Here is a 17170-nt window from a genome sequence, read left to right as displayed (position 1 = left end):
AACAAAGAAAACGTGTCACCAGAAAGACAAACATGAAATGAATCACATGTTTCTATTGTTATTAGCATTTTCTTCATCTTTAAGCTATTTGTCCCTCCACCCAGCTGCTAAATGCTCCACGTTCACCAGCTTTTCATTGATTTTATCTGTTGTTCACTTGACCAAGACAATAAAACTGAAGTGTAAAACGAAAATGAACTAAAAGATGCTAAAACTCTGAGAGGGTTAGTGACAGACAATGGTTAACAAAGGTTAATTCGGCCTCCAGTTTAACAGTGAAAATGCTACTAAGGGAATGTAGAAACGCTCCTTTGAGTCAGTATCCTTTGCATAAACTGACTTTTCTTTGAACATATACCCTAAAAACAATAAGGTACTATAAAAACACCAGGAACATCTATTCAACATCTATAAAACCACCATCAACTACAGAGAAGTGTGTTTCTCATGATTTAAACAGATACCCTGCACAGACATTTGTGGCAAACTGTTTTATTTTCATCACTGTAGTATTGGGTGATACCTTAATTTTTCAAGCCCAAGCATCACAGGTATGTCTGCATGTTCTCAGTTATGTAGGCCACGGTAGTCTTAAGCATTTGAGTTGAAAGGAACAGGATTTCTTTTCAAGTTCATGAAGAGGTTTCACTTCTCATCTGTGATGTTTCTTTGGTTCTAAAAACTGATGGAGTCCCAGGTATTTCAGGAGGAGTGCCTCTGAATATTCATATTTTGGACAATGACAACAATTTGAGAGGAGGCCATCTATTTCTACTGTGAGCCATCATCACCAAATTGAAGCATACGACACCAAATATTCCCCACCTATAAGTCACAGTCTTGACATCCCTTTGCAGGCATTTCAATCCCCACTCAAACCTTGAACCAGATGACCTTAACTTTTATGGCCGTGTGGCATGGCAATGTCTCAGACTCCACATCTTTACTCCTGTGAGCATAATGACCCATGCCTGGGTTCACAGCCTCACTCATGTAGACTCACAATCACTCTCAGGACCACCTCCGAAGGGACAACCTCAATAGGGGTCTCCAATAGTTTTTGAAACTAAAGAAAATCAGATGAGAGGTAAAATATCTTCATAAACCAAAGAATTTCAGTTGTTCTGAACTCAAGTAATCAAGATCATCACAGACAGGAGAAACTAACAACACCTGGAAGACTTTCATGGTACAGAAAGTCCATCATACAGAAATTTGATCATAATTAAAGTATTTCACCTGAATGCTTTGAATCTTTGAAGGGAAAGTTCAGATTTCAAATTTTAGAAAAAATCTATAGAAATACAGTTTCCCGTGCAAGGGTTACTATGCAGTTTTGTGTATTTGAGGTCTGTGTGGCTAAAAATAATGCATGTCAACAGCAGCTATAAATGGTATAGTCAGTGCAAGAAGAACCATTTGCCTTTTGCACAAAACAGATGTGGGGGGCAGCACTGGTGGCATTAAGAATTAATCCCATTGTAGGAATTTTATTATTTTAGAACAGATACAAATGTTGATACAACTCAGTGGTGATCCAGCTGTCACACTCTACAAATGCCATCACAGACTAAAAGTTACACTGTCATAAATAAAGTACATTCACTTGCATTCAAAAGAAAAACAATAAGAAGCAAATACAAATGACTTACCAAATAATCTGTCCCAAATAATCAGAATACCACCATAGTTCTTGTCAATGCAATAAAGGTTCCGCCCTGTTGAGTTTACATTCGTGAGGTTGCTGTATTACTTATTCACATTTTAGATAGATAGATATAAACATTTTCAGAATTAACTCTGATCCATAAAACATCTCCAACATGTCTACTCATTCAATCTTTCAGTCCTTACGCAATGTTTGATGTAAACAGCGTAAGGTTGGATAAAATTAGCGTCCTCTTACCATGATGAACTCTGTGGTGTTTTGGAGTGTTCAAGATCCACTCCAGAGGTCCAAGGTCTCTGATTAACTGGAAGAAAGATATAAAATCAACTTTAAAGTAATAAAGTTTCATTTTCCTTATACAAATTAAAATACAAATAAACGGTCTTTACTTGGTTTCCCAGTGACAGCATTGACGTGTTTAATTTCTTTTTGTCCTATTTGCTTCATTTATGCTCCAGTAAAGACAAAATTCAGACAGTAACCCTAACTTATTATTTTCCATCTCCCAGAGAAACCAGAATGAAACAGTTGTTGCTGTTATTGCCACTAGTCCAACTGCCTGTTTGTCGAAACACTAGAATAATCACTCTTCTTCCATCTGGTCCCATTCAGTCATCTCAATGTAATGTCTGCAGTCATTAACACCTGTGTGTATGTTGAAGGGCGCAGGGGGTCCCAAAACAGAGCAATAGTACCAAATATATATTACTTTACATGCAATAACAATTCTGCTTGGAATGAAGTGGACAGAAAACCCTTTTGCTGCAGTGGGTAAACTCACAAAGTTTCATCTTCTGGAGAGCAGGAATGCTACAGTACTGTAAGTGAAGGCAACTGGTATAACTGGTCTGATGGTGGCAGCACAGAAGTATTCATGTAGCTACCACAAAGAAAACTGTCAATGATCACAATGAATTTTCTTGAAAACTGTGGATGCTTAAGAAACAAACATTAAATAGTGGAATGATGAAACTTTATTTGAATTTGAATAAAACTGTTGCCCTAGTGTTTTCAATTGGCAAAACCATTTCTCTGACCAATGGAAATATCCATCCATCCATCTTCTTCCGCTTATCCGGGGCTGTGTTCCGGGGGCAGCAGCCTAAGCAGAGAAGCCCAGGCCGCCCTCTCCCCAGTCACTTCCTAGAGCTTGTCCGGGGTAACACCAAGGGCTTCACAGGCCAGCTGAGAGATATAATCTCTCCAGCGTGTCCTGGGTCTGCCCCAGGGCCTCCTTCTGCCCCAGGGCCTCCTCCCGGTGGGACATACCCGGAACACCGCGCCCAGGAGGCATCCTTGTCAGATGCCCGAACCACCTCAACTGTCTCCTTTCAACGTGGAGGAGCAGCGGCTCTACTCTGAGCCCCTCCCGAATTGCCGAACTTCTCACCCTATCTCTAAGAGAGAGACCCCGCAGGAGGTGCCATAGGGGTTGGGTGCATTGTGAGCCAGGCGGCGGCCAGGAGCAGAGGTCCTGGCGGGCCGATACCCAGCTACCAAGACTGGCCGATGGAAATAATTTGGGCAACTTTAAATCTAAACTAGTACTAAAAAAAGTTAAATATTCCAGCAAATTGCTGTTGGAAGCCTTACTATAGCTGTCAGAATCACTTTCAAATATTCATAACATCCATAATTACATTTGTTGCCCTGATTAACACACTCAAAAGAGTTAATTTCTCCAATAAATAATGTTATTTATGGTGATGTTAGCACAACAACTACAGTGTTGGAAAAAAGACATTGTTACACACACACACACACACACACACACACACACACACACACACACACACAGAGTCTAGTCCAACACCCATGAGGTTTAAACCATCAGGAATACATTTTCTTATTCATTTCTTGTTGGAAGGTACCAAACTGATTCCTCCGTGAGTCATTATAGATTAAAGAGGTCACACTGAGCATATTTCACACAGTTCATGTTTCTCTTTTGGTTGCAAGTCATATTTCGATGGATCACATCAGTATGACAGACGGAGAAATGTGCGTGGTTGGACAGAATTTCTCTGCGATTCATTATTTCCACATAATGGCTGCGCCTGGCAGCCGAGCGTGAGAGTTTTATCTTGAATGAAAGGGGTCTCCACCACTTCACTCCAGCTCTGAAGCTGCAGCGAATAGTGAGCCAGTAAATTCTATGACATCAAAAAAAAAAAAAAAAAAACAGAAGGCATAAATTACATCCCTCAGAAAATTGTGACTATTACGACTGTTCTCACTAATAGCGCACTAAAAGATCGAGGGCGTTCCAAATCCATTCATTCCCTCTAACGATTGTGGGGATTGTAAAAGTGATACTCTCAGTCACTTTAAAAGGCAGACAGAATGGTCATGCTTCTGTTTGGAATATTTCATAAAATCTCATTATTTTTTATTGAATACAGGCTCCACTGCAACATGGAGTCCACAAAAGTCTGGCTTAACAGACAGATTAGCACTGGCACAGAGAGACAGACAACTTTACAGATTTTATTTTCCTATTGATTCTTTAAACAACAACCACATTAATTCAGGTAATACTAATCTGGTAGTGCTACATGCTGCCTGAAAATATTTTATAATTGCATCATAGAGGTGTAATACCTCTTTGACTAAACAATGAAGTTGCAGCCATGTTACTGAATTATGCCATTGAATAATTGACATATAAGCATTTTTCCAGACATTATGTCACCATAGATAAACAGAACTTTGAAAAACTACCCTGAATTGAAATCTGCAGAAGAATTCCCCAACGGTAAGGTGATTATCTGCCAGTTCTCAACATCCAATGTCTATAGCCAGGTGACTACTTAATGTCTATTTAGATAATGCTTCTAAATAACTGCTCAAAAATGCCTGAAGGCATTTAGAGTCTGTTGTAGAACCAAATATAACATGCAAAAACGTTTCATTTCAGCACTTAATTGTACCTCATTGAAATTTCGTTATTGTTAGAAAAGGAATTCTTACATATGCACTAAAATATTTAGCTTCAAAGTAACAGCTGTTCTTACAGCTGCAAACAAAACAATTTAAAAATATTGCAACTTTAACTCTGAAGGCAAACGTTCTCCTTTTTGGGAATGTTTCACTTTTTTAAGTTTCACTACTCCTCAGAAAGTAGGTAGCAGGTGTTTGCAGACAACTCTAGATCTTCCATGAAAAATGACTATTAACCTACAAGCAACCACTCAACCAGGCAGGAAATGCAGTTTGATGACGACATACATCCAGAGTCAGTAATGATTTAGATTCAGTTTAAGGGAAAAATATATATACATAAAAACATAACAAGTGAGTCGTTTTTATAGGAAAATGCCATTCCAAACCTTTAAACAGAAACAGTGTCATATTTATAATATACTGACACCAAATCTCTTATAAATACACACCTAGTGAAAACGTAAGCAAAGAATATGGAAAACTACCGTGGGTTAGTATTAAAATCAGGTCCTTGTTTTGGCATTTTTCCACAGAAAAAAAAACAAAAAAAAACAAACACATACACTGTTGAATGAGCCTGTTTGGCATTTACCTCAGTATGGATCCAGAACTGGTAGAGCAGGTTTAATTGTATGTGAACAGCGAATATGGATGGAGGTACAGCCAGAGCCATCGGCAAATAGAAAACCTGAAGAAAGAAAGATTTCAACAGAAATCTAATGGAACCAGAGTACAATGTGTCAGGGTCCCAATAACACAGGTTTATTGCTCCAATAAGGTGGAACTACAAGCCTGTTTTTGCTAAATGATGCTTTTATTATTTTCCTGACTGACTATGTTAAACAAAAGTAAAACAATCCAGGTAACAATGTCCTGTAGGTTTAAGTGTTTATTATTCAAAACTGAATAAAACTCTTTCCACAGTCAGAGATTTGAGTCTTGAAGCTTTCAAAGATTTAAGTGAAGCACTTTAAATTAATATTTCTATTCCATCTATTGTCATTTATTTCAATTTTTAAATGTAGCGCCAAATCCCAATAGTCAATTGCCTCAAAGTGTTTTATATTAGACGTTATATATTAGGAGTCCATTTGTTAGGGACATATTTTGGGCAGATTTGGTGGTCAAGAGTCTTTACAGCAGTTGGATTGCACTTGAGTAAACGAGTCAAACTCCAAGTCCACTGTGATCAGAAGAATCAAGTTATCTAGTACTAAAGTGTGACTAGATTTCTTTTTCATTGTTTTTGGACAATGAGGCAGCTCCATGGTGCAGAGAAATAAAAAAAAAACATCAAGTTTTGGATATGCAGACAATATTTCAGTCGTTCATCATCCAATGTTTCCCATGAAATTACACTGTATTCTTGTTGTTAGCAATGACACTTGATGCACCCAGGCTTAAATTAAAAACGTATGTCACAATGACATCAACTGACTCTTCAGTGAAGTCATCATCTCATCAACCTAAAACTACTGCTGGCACTGGTGGTAGTCCATGTTCTACGTTGCAGCTGTACAGGTCTGCACCTGGCACAGGTTCTGTTTAGAGTGGCCCTCCAGCTCAGAGCATGTTTCTACACCACAAGCAGTAAAAGATGCAGTCTGCTACAGTGGACTTGGAGTTTGACTGTGGAATGAGAGACTCTTTGGAGATAGCTAGTTACTGTAGTTAGCCGAATCTCGTTTTTCAAATTACAACTGTCTAATACTGTAACTTATGTTTGAATGCAATCATGTTGTTCTATTAGAAAAAAAAAATCTGTGTGTTTAAAACAAAGGCTATCACTTGAAACATCCTTTAAAAGAATGAATATTGTCTTACCCATGAGGTAAACGGCTGGGTGACAGATTGTCTGAGGGCAGTGGTAAGGTTGTAGTACTCTGAACTGTGATGAACCTGGTGAGCAGCCCAAAGGACAGCAACCTCTGAAGAGCAATCATACACACACACACACACACAGTTAAAGATTAGACAGCAGCCATGTAGCCCTCTATATACAATTCATGCACTAGCCTTAAAGCCTCTCAGTATAACAAATGATTTATGCCAATCAAACCCTGCCCAATCCCCAAATAAGCAACTATACACTTTTATCCCCAGGAGGAGCCATTTTAACCTTGCTTCTGGCCAGCTGTGAAGAAAACCTGAGACCTGAGCCTTGCTGGTCATAAGGGGGTAGGGATTTCAGGCTATTATGACTATGGGGGTATTTGGCTGCAGCTGGTTAGCGTCCAGCTTGATGTCCCAGTGCTCCAGTTTACATTCCTCTGCTGTGTTGTGATACTTGCTACATTAATATCTGTGTTACACTTCATTTTAACATCCAAAGGGAACATGCTTGTTAAGTTTCACTGGATCTCCAGATCGTTTCCGGACCACCCCGTCTGGTCTGTGCTTTTTGGCACCTCCTGGCTACTTTGGCTTCTGCTGCTGTACAAGGAGAATAGTAACCTTCAAATACTTCAGAACCACATAACCCTATATGCAGACTATATATGGTAATATATTCCTTATAGTAAAAGCCCCAGTGATTAAATTAGGTTTGAGTTTCATATGGCAGCCTTGCTGTGTAATGCGATTACATTTGAGTTAAATTAGGCATTAGGATGTGTGAATGTGGTCACAATTGGGTAGTTGAAAATTAAATAACCTACGCTTAGAATTGGCTCAAACGGCACTTTATATTGTTTTATTATTATTATTATTCATTCATCTAAATGTTGTCTCATCAAGACATGCCCATATCTTTTCTGTCTAGGTTCGCCAACTCTTTGGAATTCCTAGGACTTCAACATTGACTAATCAAATGTAGTCAATCTTCATCTAAGACTTTCACAGCCTGAAACCTGTCACAGCTGATGCAGATGGCCAAATTAGAGCAGCAATTAACCTGAGCATGCCCCTAGTGTGGCTACAATGCAACCTTCACACAGAATAGAAAACTCAAATCAGGAACCTTGTTGTCAGGCAACTTTGTCAACCACTTCATGACCACCCCTGAAGTGAAGGATGGTAAAAGGTTCTTTTCACATCTCAGTTGTAGACAAGAGCAAAATCAATCACAGTCCAGGCTTAATAAAAATAAAATAATAATTACAAGAACTTCCATACTAACATGTCCAAGTGAAATTAAAAATACGGGTTGTAAAATTACCCATCAATACATAAAGTTGTAAATCAATATTTGACAAATCTGCTCTTGTCATTTACGGATTGGTTGGTGTTAGCAATGTCTTGCTTACAAATGACTAAAGAATAAGCATTACATAGAAGCTACAGAAGCCTACTAAGGATTTCCAAGGACCAGATCATACATGAGAACACCATATAAAGATGAAAGCTGTGAACAAGAACCCAAGAGCCTCACGTTTTGCAGGTTGCTGATATTGATGTTCATGTGTTCACTGTACAAACCAATTAGAACACTGTTAATGGAAGGACACTACACAGGAAGAGACACTTCGAGGACAATGGTTTATGAACAGCTCAGTGACACCTTTATAGAAAAAACAAGAAAATTACAAATATATAATGTTGACAAGTTTAACTCTTCCTTCCTCTCCATTTCACAAATCTGTGAGTTGTATTAAGGCCAGCAGTCATGAAACAAAAATGGGTCGCGGGTCTCTGCACCTGAACAAACAAACTGCTGAAAACCTAAGGTGAGTGGTAAGAGAGCGGAGGAGCATGGTGATCTGTTCTAACACATTTCTAATCAGTGACAGTGAGGCAGAATTCAGTTTCAGAAAACCAACCAGAAAACTACCGCTCCTGAGCAAAAGTCCACACCACTAATATTTAACAGGGTTATTGCTGGACTTCAGCAGGTGTGAGAATAAATGTCACAGACTGTTTTTGGAAGTGTCATTTATCGTGTTAAATGGCATATTTTGGATTGACTCAAAATGGAAGCAACAGGGTTGGATTTTGTTTCAAACTTTATTAAACCTAAGTGCCACTGAAATCTGCTGATGAGGCAGAGGAGAGAAGTGTGGGAGGAGAGGAAGAAGGAAGGAGAGTGACTGAACTACAACAGTCAAGCACAAAAATTATGATATTTCTTCCGCTCTGAACCATAGGGTATTCAAAGATGAACTGTCCTGCTAAGAGACATATTCAGAGGATAAGCCAGCCTTTGTTCAATTCCAGCAGCCTGAAGCTCTTGCTTTTTTTCTTCTAACTGGAGTCATGCTTGGCGGGGTTCAAGACTAAGGGCGGCTAAGATTGATGTTTGTTGTCATTGATAGGAAGTTGGAACAGCTAAGCTTCACTGCAAGCCCATGTCCTCATCTCTGGACTCGGCGGGACACTGCATAGTTTGGCAGGGTCTATTCAGGAGGGAAGCCCCGTTAATGGTGAGAACCAGTGCCACAGAGCCCACGTTCCCAGCAAGAGCACAGAAATGCTGTGGACGGCCCTTCCATCTGTCCTCCAGTGAGCCTTAAATCAGGATTTCTAGGGAACAACAAGGATGAGTGCATACTAATCAGGTGATGGACATTTATGACACTTTTTTACCACACCCACAGGAGATACATGTTTGTGACTGTCAGTTCCCCAGTAAACTTGGGAAACCTAAATGTGCCACTGCTTTGCTCAACTGTTTAACCCCTAGTGCATATCAGTGTAACTGCAGGTACCAAAAGCAGTTGTAATCTTATTTAGTTCATTTAGTTTTTATTTATTGTCAGAACGTACAATATTAGAGCAAAAACAACCTCAACAACCAGACAATCCCTTATGTGAAGGCACTTGGTATAAATAGGGTGGTAGTATCCCCCACCCCCACTCCAGCAGAACCAATTTCAGGGAGAAACAATCAACTGTCACAGGTGTGAAATAGATGGGTAATAAAAGCGTAGCATTTTTTTTTATTTTTTAAAAAGGTTACGATTGTGATATGCAACCGTAGTTTCACTTATGTGTGCTTATGAGTGTTCAGTACATTGGAAGTCTGAGTAGGCTGAACCTATAGCAGCACAACTAAGAGATGGCTCAAGGTCACCTGGTTCAACCCCAACTAAGCTTTATTAAGGGTTTTAAGCCAAATCGTAAAAATCAAAAAGGGGATCTCTGTCTTGAACCCAAACTAGCAGATATTTAAAAGTGGCCGCTAGCAGAAAAGCTAAAGAAACTAAAAGATAAAGCAAAACTTGCAACTTTCTCCTGAAGCTCGCTCCTCTTTTCTAAGACACTGCTACCACATAAGTATGGCCACAGCACATGGTTCATATGCGTTAAAATGAAATCAGACAAAACAACAAAACACCCCCCCTCCAAAAAAAGACTCACTTGGAATAAAGGCATTTTTGAACTTTCAAATGTTTTTCTAAAAGATTTTTGATTAATTAGTTAACTTAAATTTATTAATTTAAACAACTCACGATTTAAGATTAAAAATGGTAATGGATTTTGGGCTCTTTGCTGCCATGCTAATGGAAGCCTGCTAACAGACCGAGAATAGAAACACTTAAAATGTGATGTTTAATAGGTAAGCAAATGCTAAAAAGAAGGTTTCAACTATGGCATATTTATACCTATTAGTGCAATAACTAACGGGCACTAAAGACCAAATATTGCTGAGGATGAAAGTCTCGAACTAGGAAATTATTAAAGGAAGTGAAATTTTCCCCTGGGTCAGGGTCTCAAAGTCATAAACAATCCAGTGTGTGATGAAGCCAATTTTAATAACACTCACTCATGTCATTTTATTTTTGACCCTGAGCAGGAGCAGAGGAAGCCTGAACAGCTGGCCGTCACTGGGGACCATTTGTGACCTGGAGATTTATTCTTGTTCTTCTCTGTTCACAAAAGAGAGATTTCTAGGCTAAAGAACAGACTCACCACATACCACACAACTGATTTCCTTTTCCTCCTGTAAATAAATCACTTAAAACTCAATATTGTGGACACACTTTTTTTGTTACAACCTAGAGTCAATTGCAACAAAATGGGGGTTCATCCAAGATAAAATACCCACAGAATCCCTTTACTGTAAATGTTCATGTTTTTCCTTTTCATTCATCTTTTGAACAGTTTGTTCTGCAACATTTTAAACACTGCAGCAGCAGAAACTTACTGTCCAAGTACATGGGCTCAATTGAAGAGATATTGCAGGACGTCTACGTTATAACTTTTTTTAGAATCATTATCTGGCACGTAATCAAGGTCCATAATAATGAAATCATAATCAGTCATGTAATGTGACTAGGTTAAACTTTGACACGGCCTGTTTACATCTATCCAAACCATGTCAGGAGCAGTGTTTATATAACCAGAGTCATGTAAACACAAGAGCCAAAGTCCAATTGAGATCCATAAATTTAGCTCTAGTCAAGGCCACCACCAAGCCCCTACAAGTGCCAATTTATACCTTGAATAATGCTTCTATAAGAAGAAAATATGACTAAATAAAAGAAAAATAATCACCATAGGAGTAGATCCAAACTGACACTCTTAACCATATAAAATGCTTTTACAGTTACATCAATTAGATGTCTAAATCATCACCCGCAGAGACAAACACTTGGCAGTAATAAGCAACATCCTTCAGCCATCATGTGCAGCCCTCTGAGTGGTGGGCTGCCCTGTCAATCACAGGACTAATGGGCTGTGAACAGCTCTCCAGTGTTTGGATTGGAGGACTCTTGGATAGGGTGCCAACCCAAACAGCAACGCAGGGCTCAGTGGGATGGTCGGCCAACTCTCCTCCATCTCTGCCATACTTCATGCTGTCCACACAGTTCAGTCACACACTCTAAAGTAAACACACTAACCCTGGTCAGGCCCACTTGCAGCTCTCACAAACAGGGTGTAAAAACTATGCAAAGAAAGTGACAGGAGAAATAAAATTGATTTTCTGTTTAATTTTGTTATATCAACATTGTGCTTTAATTGATCATATTTCCACGTCCATTATTTCAGTGTGCTGAAATCCAAAGCACCAGTTCTTTGCCCTCCCTTTTATTGCTTTCTGTTGCAGACCCAACATCAGAATCCACCTCTTCAGTTCCCAGAGGTTTACTGAACTGTTTAAAAAGTGGTGAAACACTGTTTAGCATACACCTTTCCCAGCTTCATTAAAATGCCTTGGTGGCATCAAATTAAAACTGAGTATATTATAAAAAATTTAATTTTGGTTTCAGCATTTGATGTGTTTCCTTTGTAAAACTGTCCATTAAATACAGAGTTCAGATATATTTAGTTACATTTTATTCAGCTAGCAGGGTTATGATAATATGATGAAAAGACAAAAACATTTACAGTTGAACCCATTTATAGTTTTTAGTATATAATAAGAGTTTAAATGACATTTATAATGTCCAAGTTTAAAGAGAAATTTCAATAACTGTTTTGCATGTGTATGTTTCAGGTAATCAGACCCCATTCACATGAAAAGGAGAGACATTTTATTTTTCATTTTAAATGTTACATAAAAAGACTATATCCAGCAAATCAAATAAAAACAATAATTGCTGAAGTAATGTCTTACCACTCAAGAACAAGCAATGTAGTAATAGTGAAAAATTTAACAGGAAATGAGAAAATCCTACGTAAAAATGCAGGTTTGGTTAAAATTCAAAAGTAAAAAAAAAAGTTTTACTAATCTATCCTCATATTCATTTTTCACATTCACACTTCATCTCTCCACTCAGTGGAAGTTTGTCCTCAGCTATGTCTGCAGCTGAAATCACCTCTTCTGTCAAAACTGTTGACAGAGGGAAGTCTGTCCATGCAGCGAGCAGAGCACACGAGGGCAGCAGACAGCCTGACTCTGGCCTCTGCTGAGCTCAGCGACCCTCTCAGTGATCATAACACACACTTCTTTTCCACACTTTGGTTAAAGCTGTACATACAGGCACTGTGGATATTATCTCTTTGTGATGTGTAGGTTCAATCAGACCAGTTTTTCTTGGTCTCATTCTACAGTTCTTTCCCTCTCAACGCACACAGAGCAGACAGTATGAGCAAAGAGGCCTATAGATCACTGTTGATGTTATCTTTACCTCCCATGAGGTCTTTCACTTGCTCTGTTCTGCTTGCGTGAGTGAGACTCCCACATCCTGACCAAACTGTACAGACAGAACCAGCAAACCAAGCAGGAGTCCAGATTCTTCTGTTGGCCCTGCAACCTGCACTAGGCCAGGAACTTGCTGTCAGAATAAAGATTTATGAAGACCTGGCTGCCTGGGGGCCTTTTCAAGGCCCAGACCCTCTCAACCTTGCCCCACAGCCAGAAGGTGCTTCTCTTTAAACAACATCCACACCGCCCAGCTCTCCTTTGGGATGGAGGACAGTGATAAGCACATCTGTTTGTCTCAACAACTGCTGCTGTCTGCAGGGCTGAATGACAGCGGGTGTTTGGACACACCAGCAGAAAGTTAAAGTTAGGTTTGTTTGTCGAGTTGAGTTCAGGTTATCTACTGGGATTGCAGCTAAATTTAATTGTCTGTATGAACTAATAAATCATCCATTTCCTTCACTCTAAATCATTTTAACTTGTATGCTTAAAAAAAATAAAAAATAAAATGCCATCAAGCTGATGCCTCAGCTGATATGTGACACTGGAAAATGTCACATAGTATCAGCTGCAGTGGTGCAGCTGCATCATATTTGCTGCTAAACCGCAATCCATGTTGAAACCTACCTCTACCCAGCTTCTCCTCCTCCTATGCTGCATCAGACCAAAACAATTTGTTGTCACTGACCAACTAAACAACACCACTGTCTGGATATTGCTGCTTCTGATCTACTGTGCATGCAGAGAAAGTCAGAGAGGGCCCACATTAGAGGCATAATGACAAATATAAGGAAGTAAATAAACATCTTTAACTATAATGGTCCTCTCTGAACCAAAAGTAATGATTAACAGGGTTAATATTACGTGTGTAAACATTAAAATTGATTAACCAAAATTTTTTTAAAGTACTCCTATCTAATTGTCACCGAAAGTAGAAGATAAATAATCCTGTGTCCACTTTATATAGTTTAGTTCCTTTGCTTTATCATGGATAAATGTAAAGTGCACTACTTTATAAGGATTACAACATATACAACTGAATTTTGAGTGCTACTTCTTATCATATTTCTGTTCCAGCTTGCATCATGAATAATCCAAAACTACTTTAATCTAGAAATGCACTAGCCAGTATTTTAAAAAAAAAAAAAAAAAAAAAAAAAAATCCAGTTAAAAATGCCAACATACACTGTTTACCAATTCCAGTTCTGTGCTGTTAAAATCAGATTAAACTGCCCTTGTCTCAAAATACATCACTTTGTGGAAGTAATGATACCATCTCACAGGACCTTTAAGTGATGCTCTGGTGTTTCTGAGCTCTGTGAGCAGCAGCAGTTACTGTGGTGAGACAACTGCAGCATAACTCCATTACCTCACATATAATCAGAGTACAGACAGCTGACTAGCTGATTAATGGCTTTACTCTGGCAGGCATGCCTGGATATAGATGCTGCCCAAGAGCAGAGCTGCTATTAGTGGCACTCGCGATATGAGGTTAGAATAAACAGAATCAACAGTGCTGTCAACAACATGGCCGCATCTGAATCAAGCTGGCCTGCTGCTCACCCAAAACCATCTGCGTTCAGGCTGGTTCATAATAGCAGCGTTTTTAACATATATAGTGCGTCTGCTGCTGAAAGAACTGTGGGGAGAAGGAACCCAAAAAAAGCGCGGGGTTAAAATGGGAATCTGTTTTCTATTCTTGTCAGTCATCAGGTTATTGAATCAATGCGTTTATAGAAGGTGGCTTCTATGGCTGCTAATAGATAAACTAGCGGCTAAATGTTTACCAAGGGTCATATTATTTCAGAGGCCAGAGGAGTTAAATTTTCTGGAAATCTGTCAGCAATTGAACACTTACATCTTTTCTTTCATGAAAAGATAGATAAACATTACCAAGCAGTACCAAGTAAAGTTACAGCAATGATTCGTGAAAATTCTGGTATTAGCAATGTGATCAAGCAAATACTGATATCGGGAGTTAGCATAAACAAACACTTCATTTGAGCCTGTGTGTGCGCAAAGGTCATTCAAATGTTTGGAATTCCAGATTTGCCTCAACTTTAACCACAACGGGTGTTTTCCTAAGCAGAATCACACCAAGTGCCAAAGGCCATAAATACAGTGTAGTAAAAGGCTTTCGCCATTTCTTTTGTGAATGAGAATCCCGAGTTTCATCCAGCTCAAATTAAAAAACAGAGCTGGACATTGGACCGCTCAGTCTTCTTTAATTTGATGTTATCCCCAAGATCAGTGTCTGGAAAGAGCAACATCAAATTAATAAGGTCTCCTTAGTAAAGATGGCATCAGCACAGACGACTGCTGCCCTTCCAGTTATCTTTGAATCATCTTTTCATGTGGAAGTCAAAGAGGGGAAACTATGAAAATATCCATAAAGCTGGTCAAACAAAGTGATATTTCATGCTGAGGCTGACGTTTCCAAGCATGTAGTTGGTTCTTCTAGCATTTTTCTATTGTGATCTTTTTCTTATTATGCAATATTACAAGTTCTATCTTATTCATTTGGACACTACAATTACAGTTGCAGTGTTCAGACTGTTGAGGCAACAAATGGCAACAGTGCTCGTCTTACATCCATTTCATTCTTCAGTGCTTCTTTATAGGAAACATGCCTCACTCACATTGGAACATTTTGGTTGAACCTTCCTCTGGAAGAAGCTGGAGGTCAGAAAATGGTTGACCAAGATGACCTCGCCTGACCAGAGTGAGGAGTGAGGACCGTGCCGGCCCTGTCCTGTGGTCAGGGACAGCCACTTCCCTTTGGTAACAAGGGAAAAAGCTTATATTCCTGAGCAAGCACTGCACCAGATGACTATCTGCAACCTCACAATCTTCCATAATAACAACCCAAAGAGGCTGGAGAAAGAGGAAATGAAAGTAAGTGGAACATTTTTGAGACATAAAACTGATTCTGCAGTTCAAAAATAAAATAATTCCAACCGAACACACCACAGAGATATGTCACAGTATTGGCGACATTCCTCTGCATCATGTGACACCAAGAGGACGACAACAGTGGGAAAACGTCATGAGATCGCCTTTCAGGTGTTATTGGATGTTATTCAGCAGACAGAATACTTCTTAAAATCAGTGAATGTTACTTAACTCAGTTTTCTTGGATTGTCAAAACGAAAATCTGGAGCTTTGTATACATGATAGATGGACTCTGCACTTTTCCAGTCAGAAAGTTGATCCTTGCCCAGTTTTTTTTTTTTTTTTCCCAGATCAGGTAGTGGTTTGGATTTATTCTGTCCCAACAGTTGAACTGAGAGACCCAATTAATAGGACTGCCAATCCCTGCCTTAATGATTTACAGATACTTTGAATCACCGGTGAGCATCCAGACAACATAAAAGCTTATCATCATCAATACAGCTGCTGAGCAGCTACACAGATTTTCTCATTTTTCAAATATGATGCAATACATTGACACAAGCTGATGTTTTTGTATTCATTAGCCAAGTCTTATGTTGCAACTTTGGCTTTTTGCAGATTCACTTGCTTCTTTTAAGTTATTAAACTTTTTTAAAAATGCATTTTTCTTCTTTCATGCATTTCCCATTTAAAAGGAAAGCAGGCTTTTTAAAACAGATGCCACATGGACTCATGAGTTCCTCAGCTCACAGAAAAATATGAGCATCCTGTCATCCTGCCAGGAAAGTGTGGTGCAGTCCCAGTCCATGTAAGACGAGGTAATTCGCATGTGTACTTTGACACTCGTTTTCATGACCAGGTCATTGATCATTTAAAGGTTTAGTGTGCAGGTGATGCTAACAAGAAACGAGGATCCCTTATGTCCCTATAAAAATAATAAAGTAATATGTGTGCATCTAAAGCTATTCCTCAATTAAACAGTGTGTACTGAAAGAAAAAAATCCAAGTTACTCATCTTTGCAGGCACTACAGAGGTTGCCGTGTAGATTTTTAAAACTTGAATGCTGTATGTTCATCATTCATAGTTACACCAGACACTGAATGTCTGATTGTAATTTACCATCTTACACTGTATTCCAAAGTGCCTAAACTCCAACTTACACAAAGACATAACCATGATGGTTATATGCCTTGCACTCTGAAAGTGCACAGTAAAAGTCAAAGTAAAACTGACCACCAGCATCTTGAGCTGATGTTCTCAGTCACCTCAAAAGCACAGAGGCCAGTTCAGCTGTGGCAGAAAGTTTAAAAAAAAACAAAAAAACAAAAAAAAAAAAAAACAACACAGCTTCTGTTTAGTCAGATTCTAACATCAACACAGAACCAGTGGACTTTCATCCAAAGCTATGTGGACTAGACAGCGGTCAGCTTGATGTGCCTCTGACACAAATAAACATCAGCGCAGGCCACAGATAAATAGCTCTCTTCCGATGTGCTGAGTGGCAGCTGAGCATCTGGCATGAACATCAGACAAGACATGTGGAGAAGCCTTTTTTTGTAGAGCCACTACTCTACAAAATTCTTTGACATGTACATTTTTTTTAATATGCTTTTTTTTTAAGACATATTCTGAAGGACGTTGC

General features: G+C 39.0%; 1 protein-coding gene across 1 annotated transcript in view; it reads right to left on the bottom strand.

The window, feature by feature from the left end:
• The window catches only part of agmo (alkylglycerol monooxygenase), a 47624-nt gene that overhangs the window by 23100 nt on the left and 7354 nt on the right, over positions 1-17170 (bottom strand). Inside the window, exons 4-7 of the mRNA XM_086312275.1 lie at positions 6437-6540; positions 5205-5300; positions 1907-1973; positions 1653-1718 (exon numbers count right to left, since the gene is read on the bottom strand). Of these exons, the coding sequence (XP_086168401.1) occupies positions 1653-1718; positions 1907-1973; positions 5205-5300; positions 6437-6540 (333 nt within the window). The remainder of the gene's footprint in view (positions 1-1652; positions 1719-1906; positions 1974-5204; positions 5301-6436; positions 6541-17170) is intronic.

This window comes from Aulonocara sp. 'chitande type north' Nkhata Bay, linkage group LG11, assembly GCF_057382095.1.
Source record: "Aulonocara sp. 'chitande type north' Nkhata Bay isolate Kocher_YH1m ecotype deep benthic linkage group LG11, A_spYH_male_GT1.1, whole genome shotgun sequence".
NCBI classification, from domain to species: domain Eukaryota; kingdom Metazoa; phylum Chordata; class Actinopteri; order Cichliformes; family Cichlidae; genus Aulonocara; species Aulonocara sp. 'chitande type north' Nkhata Bay.
Note: the sequence above shows the minus strand (reverse complement) of the source record. Positions and strands in the feature narration are given on the sequence as shown.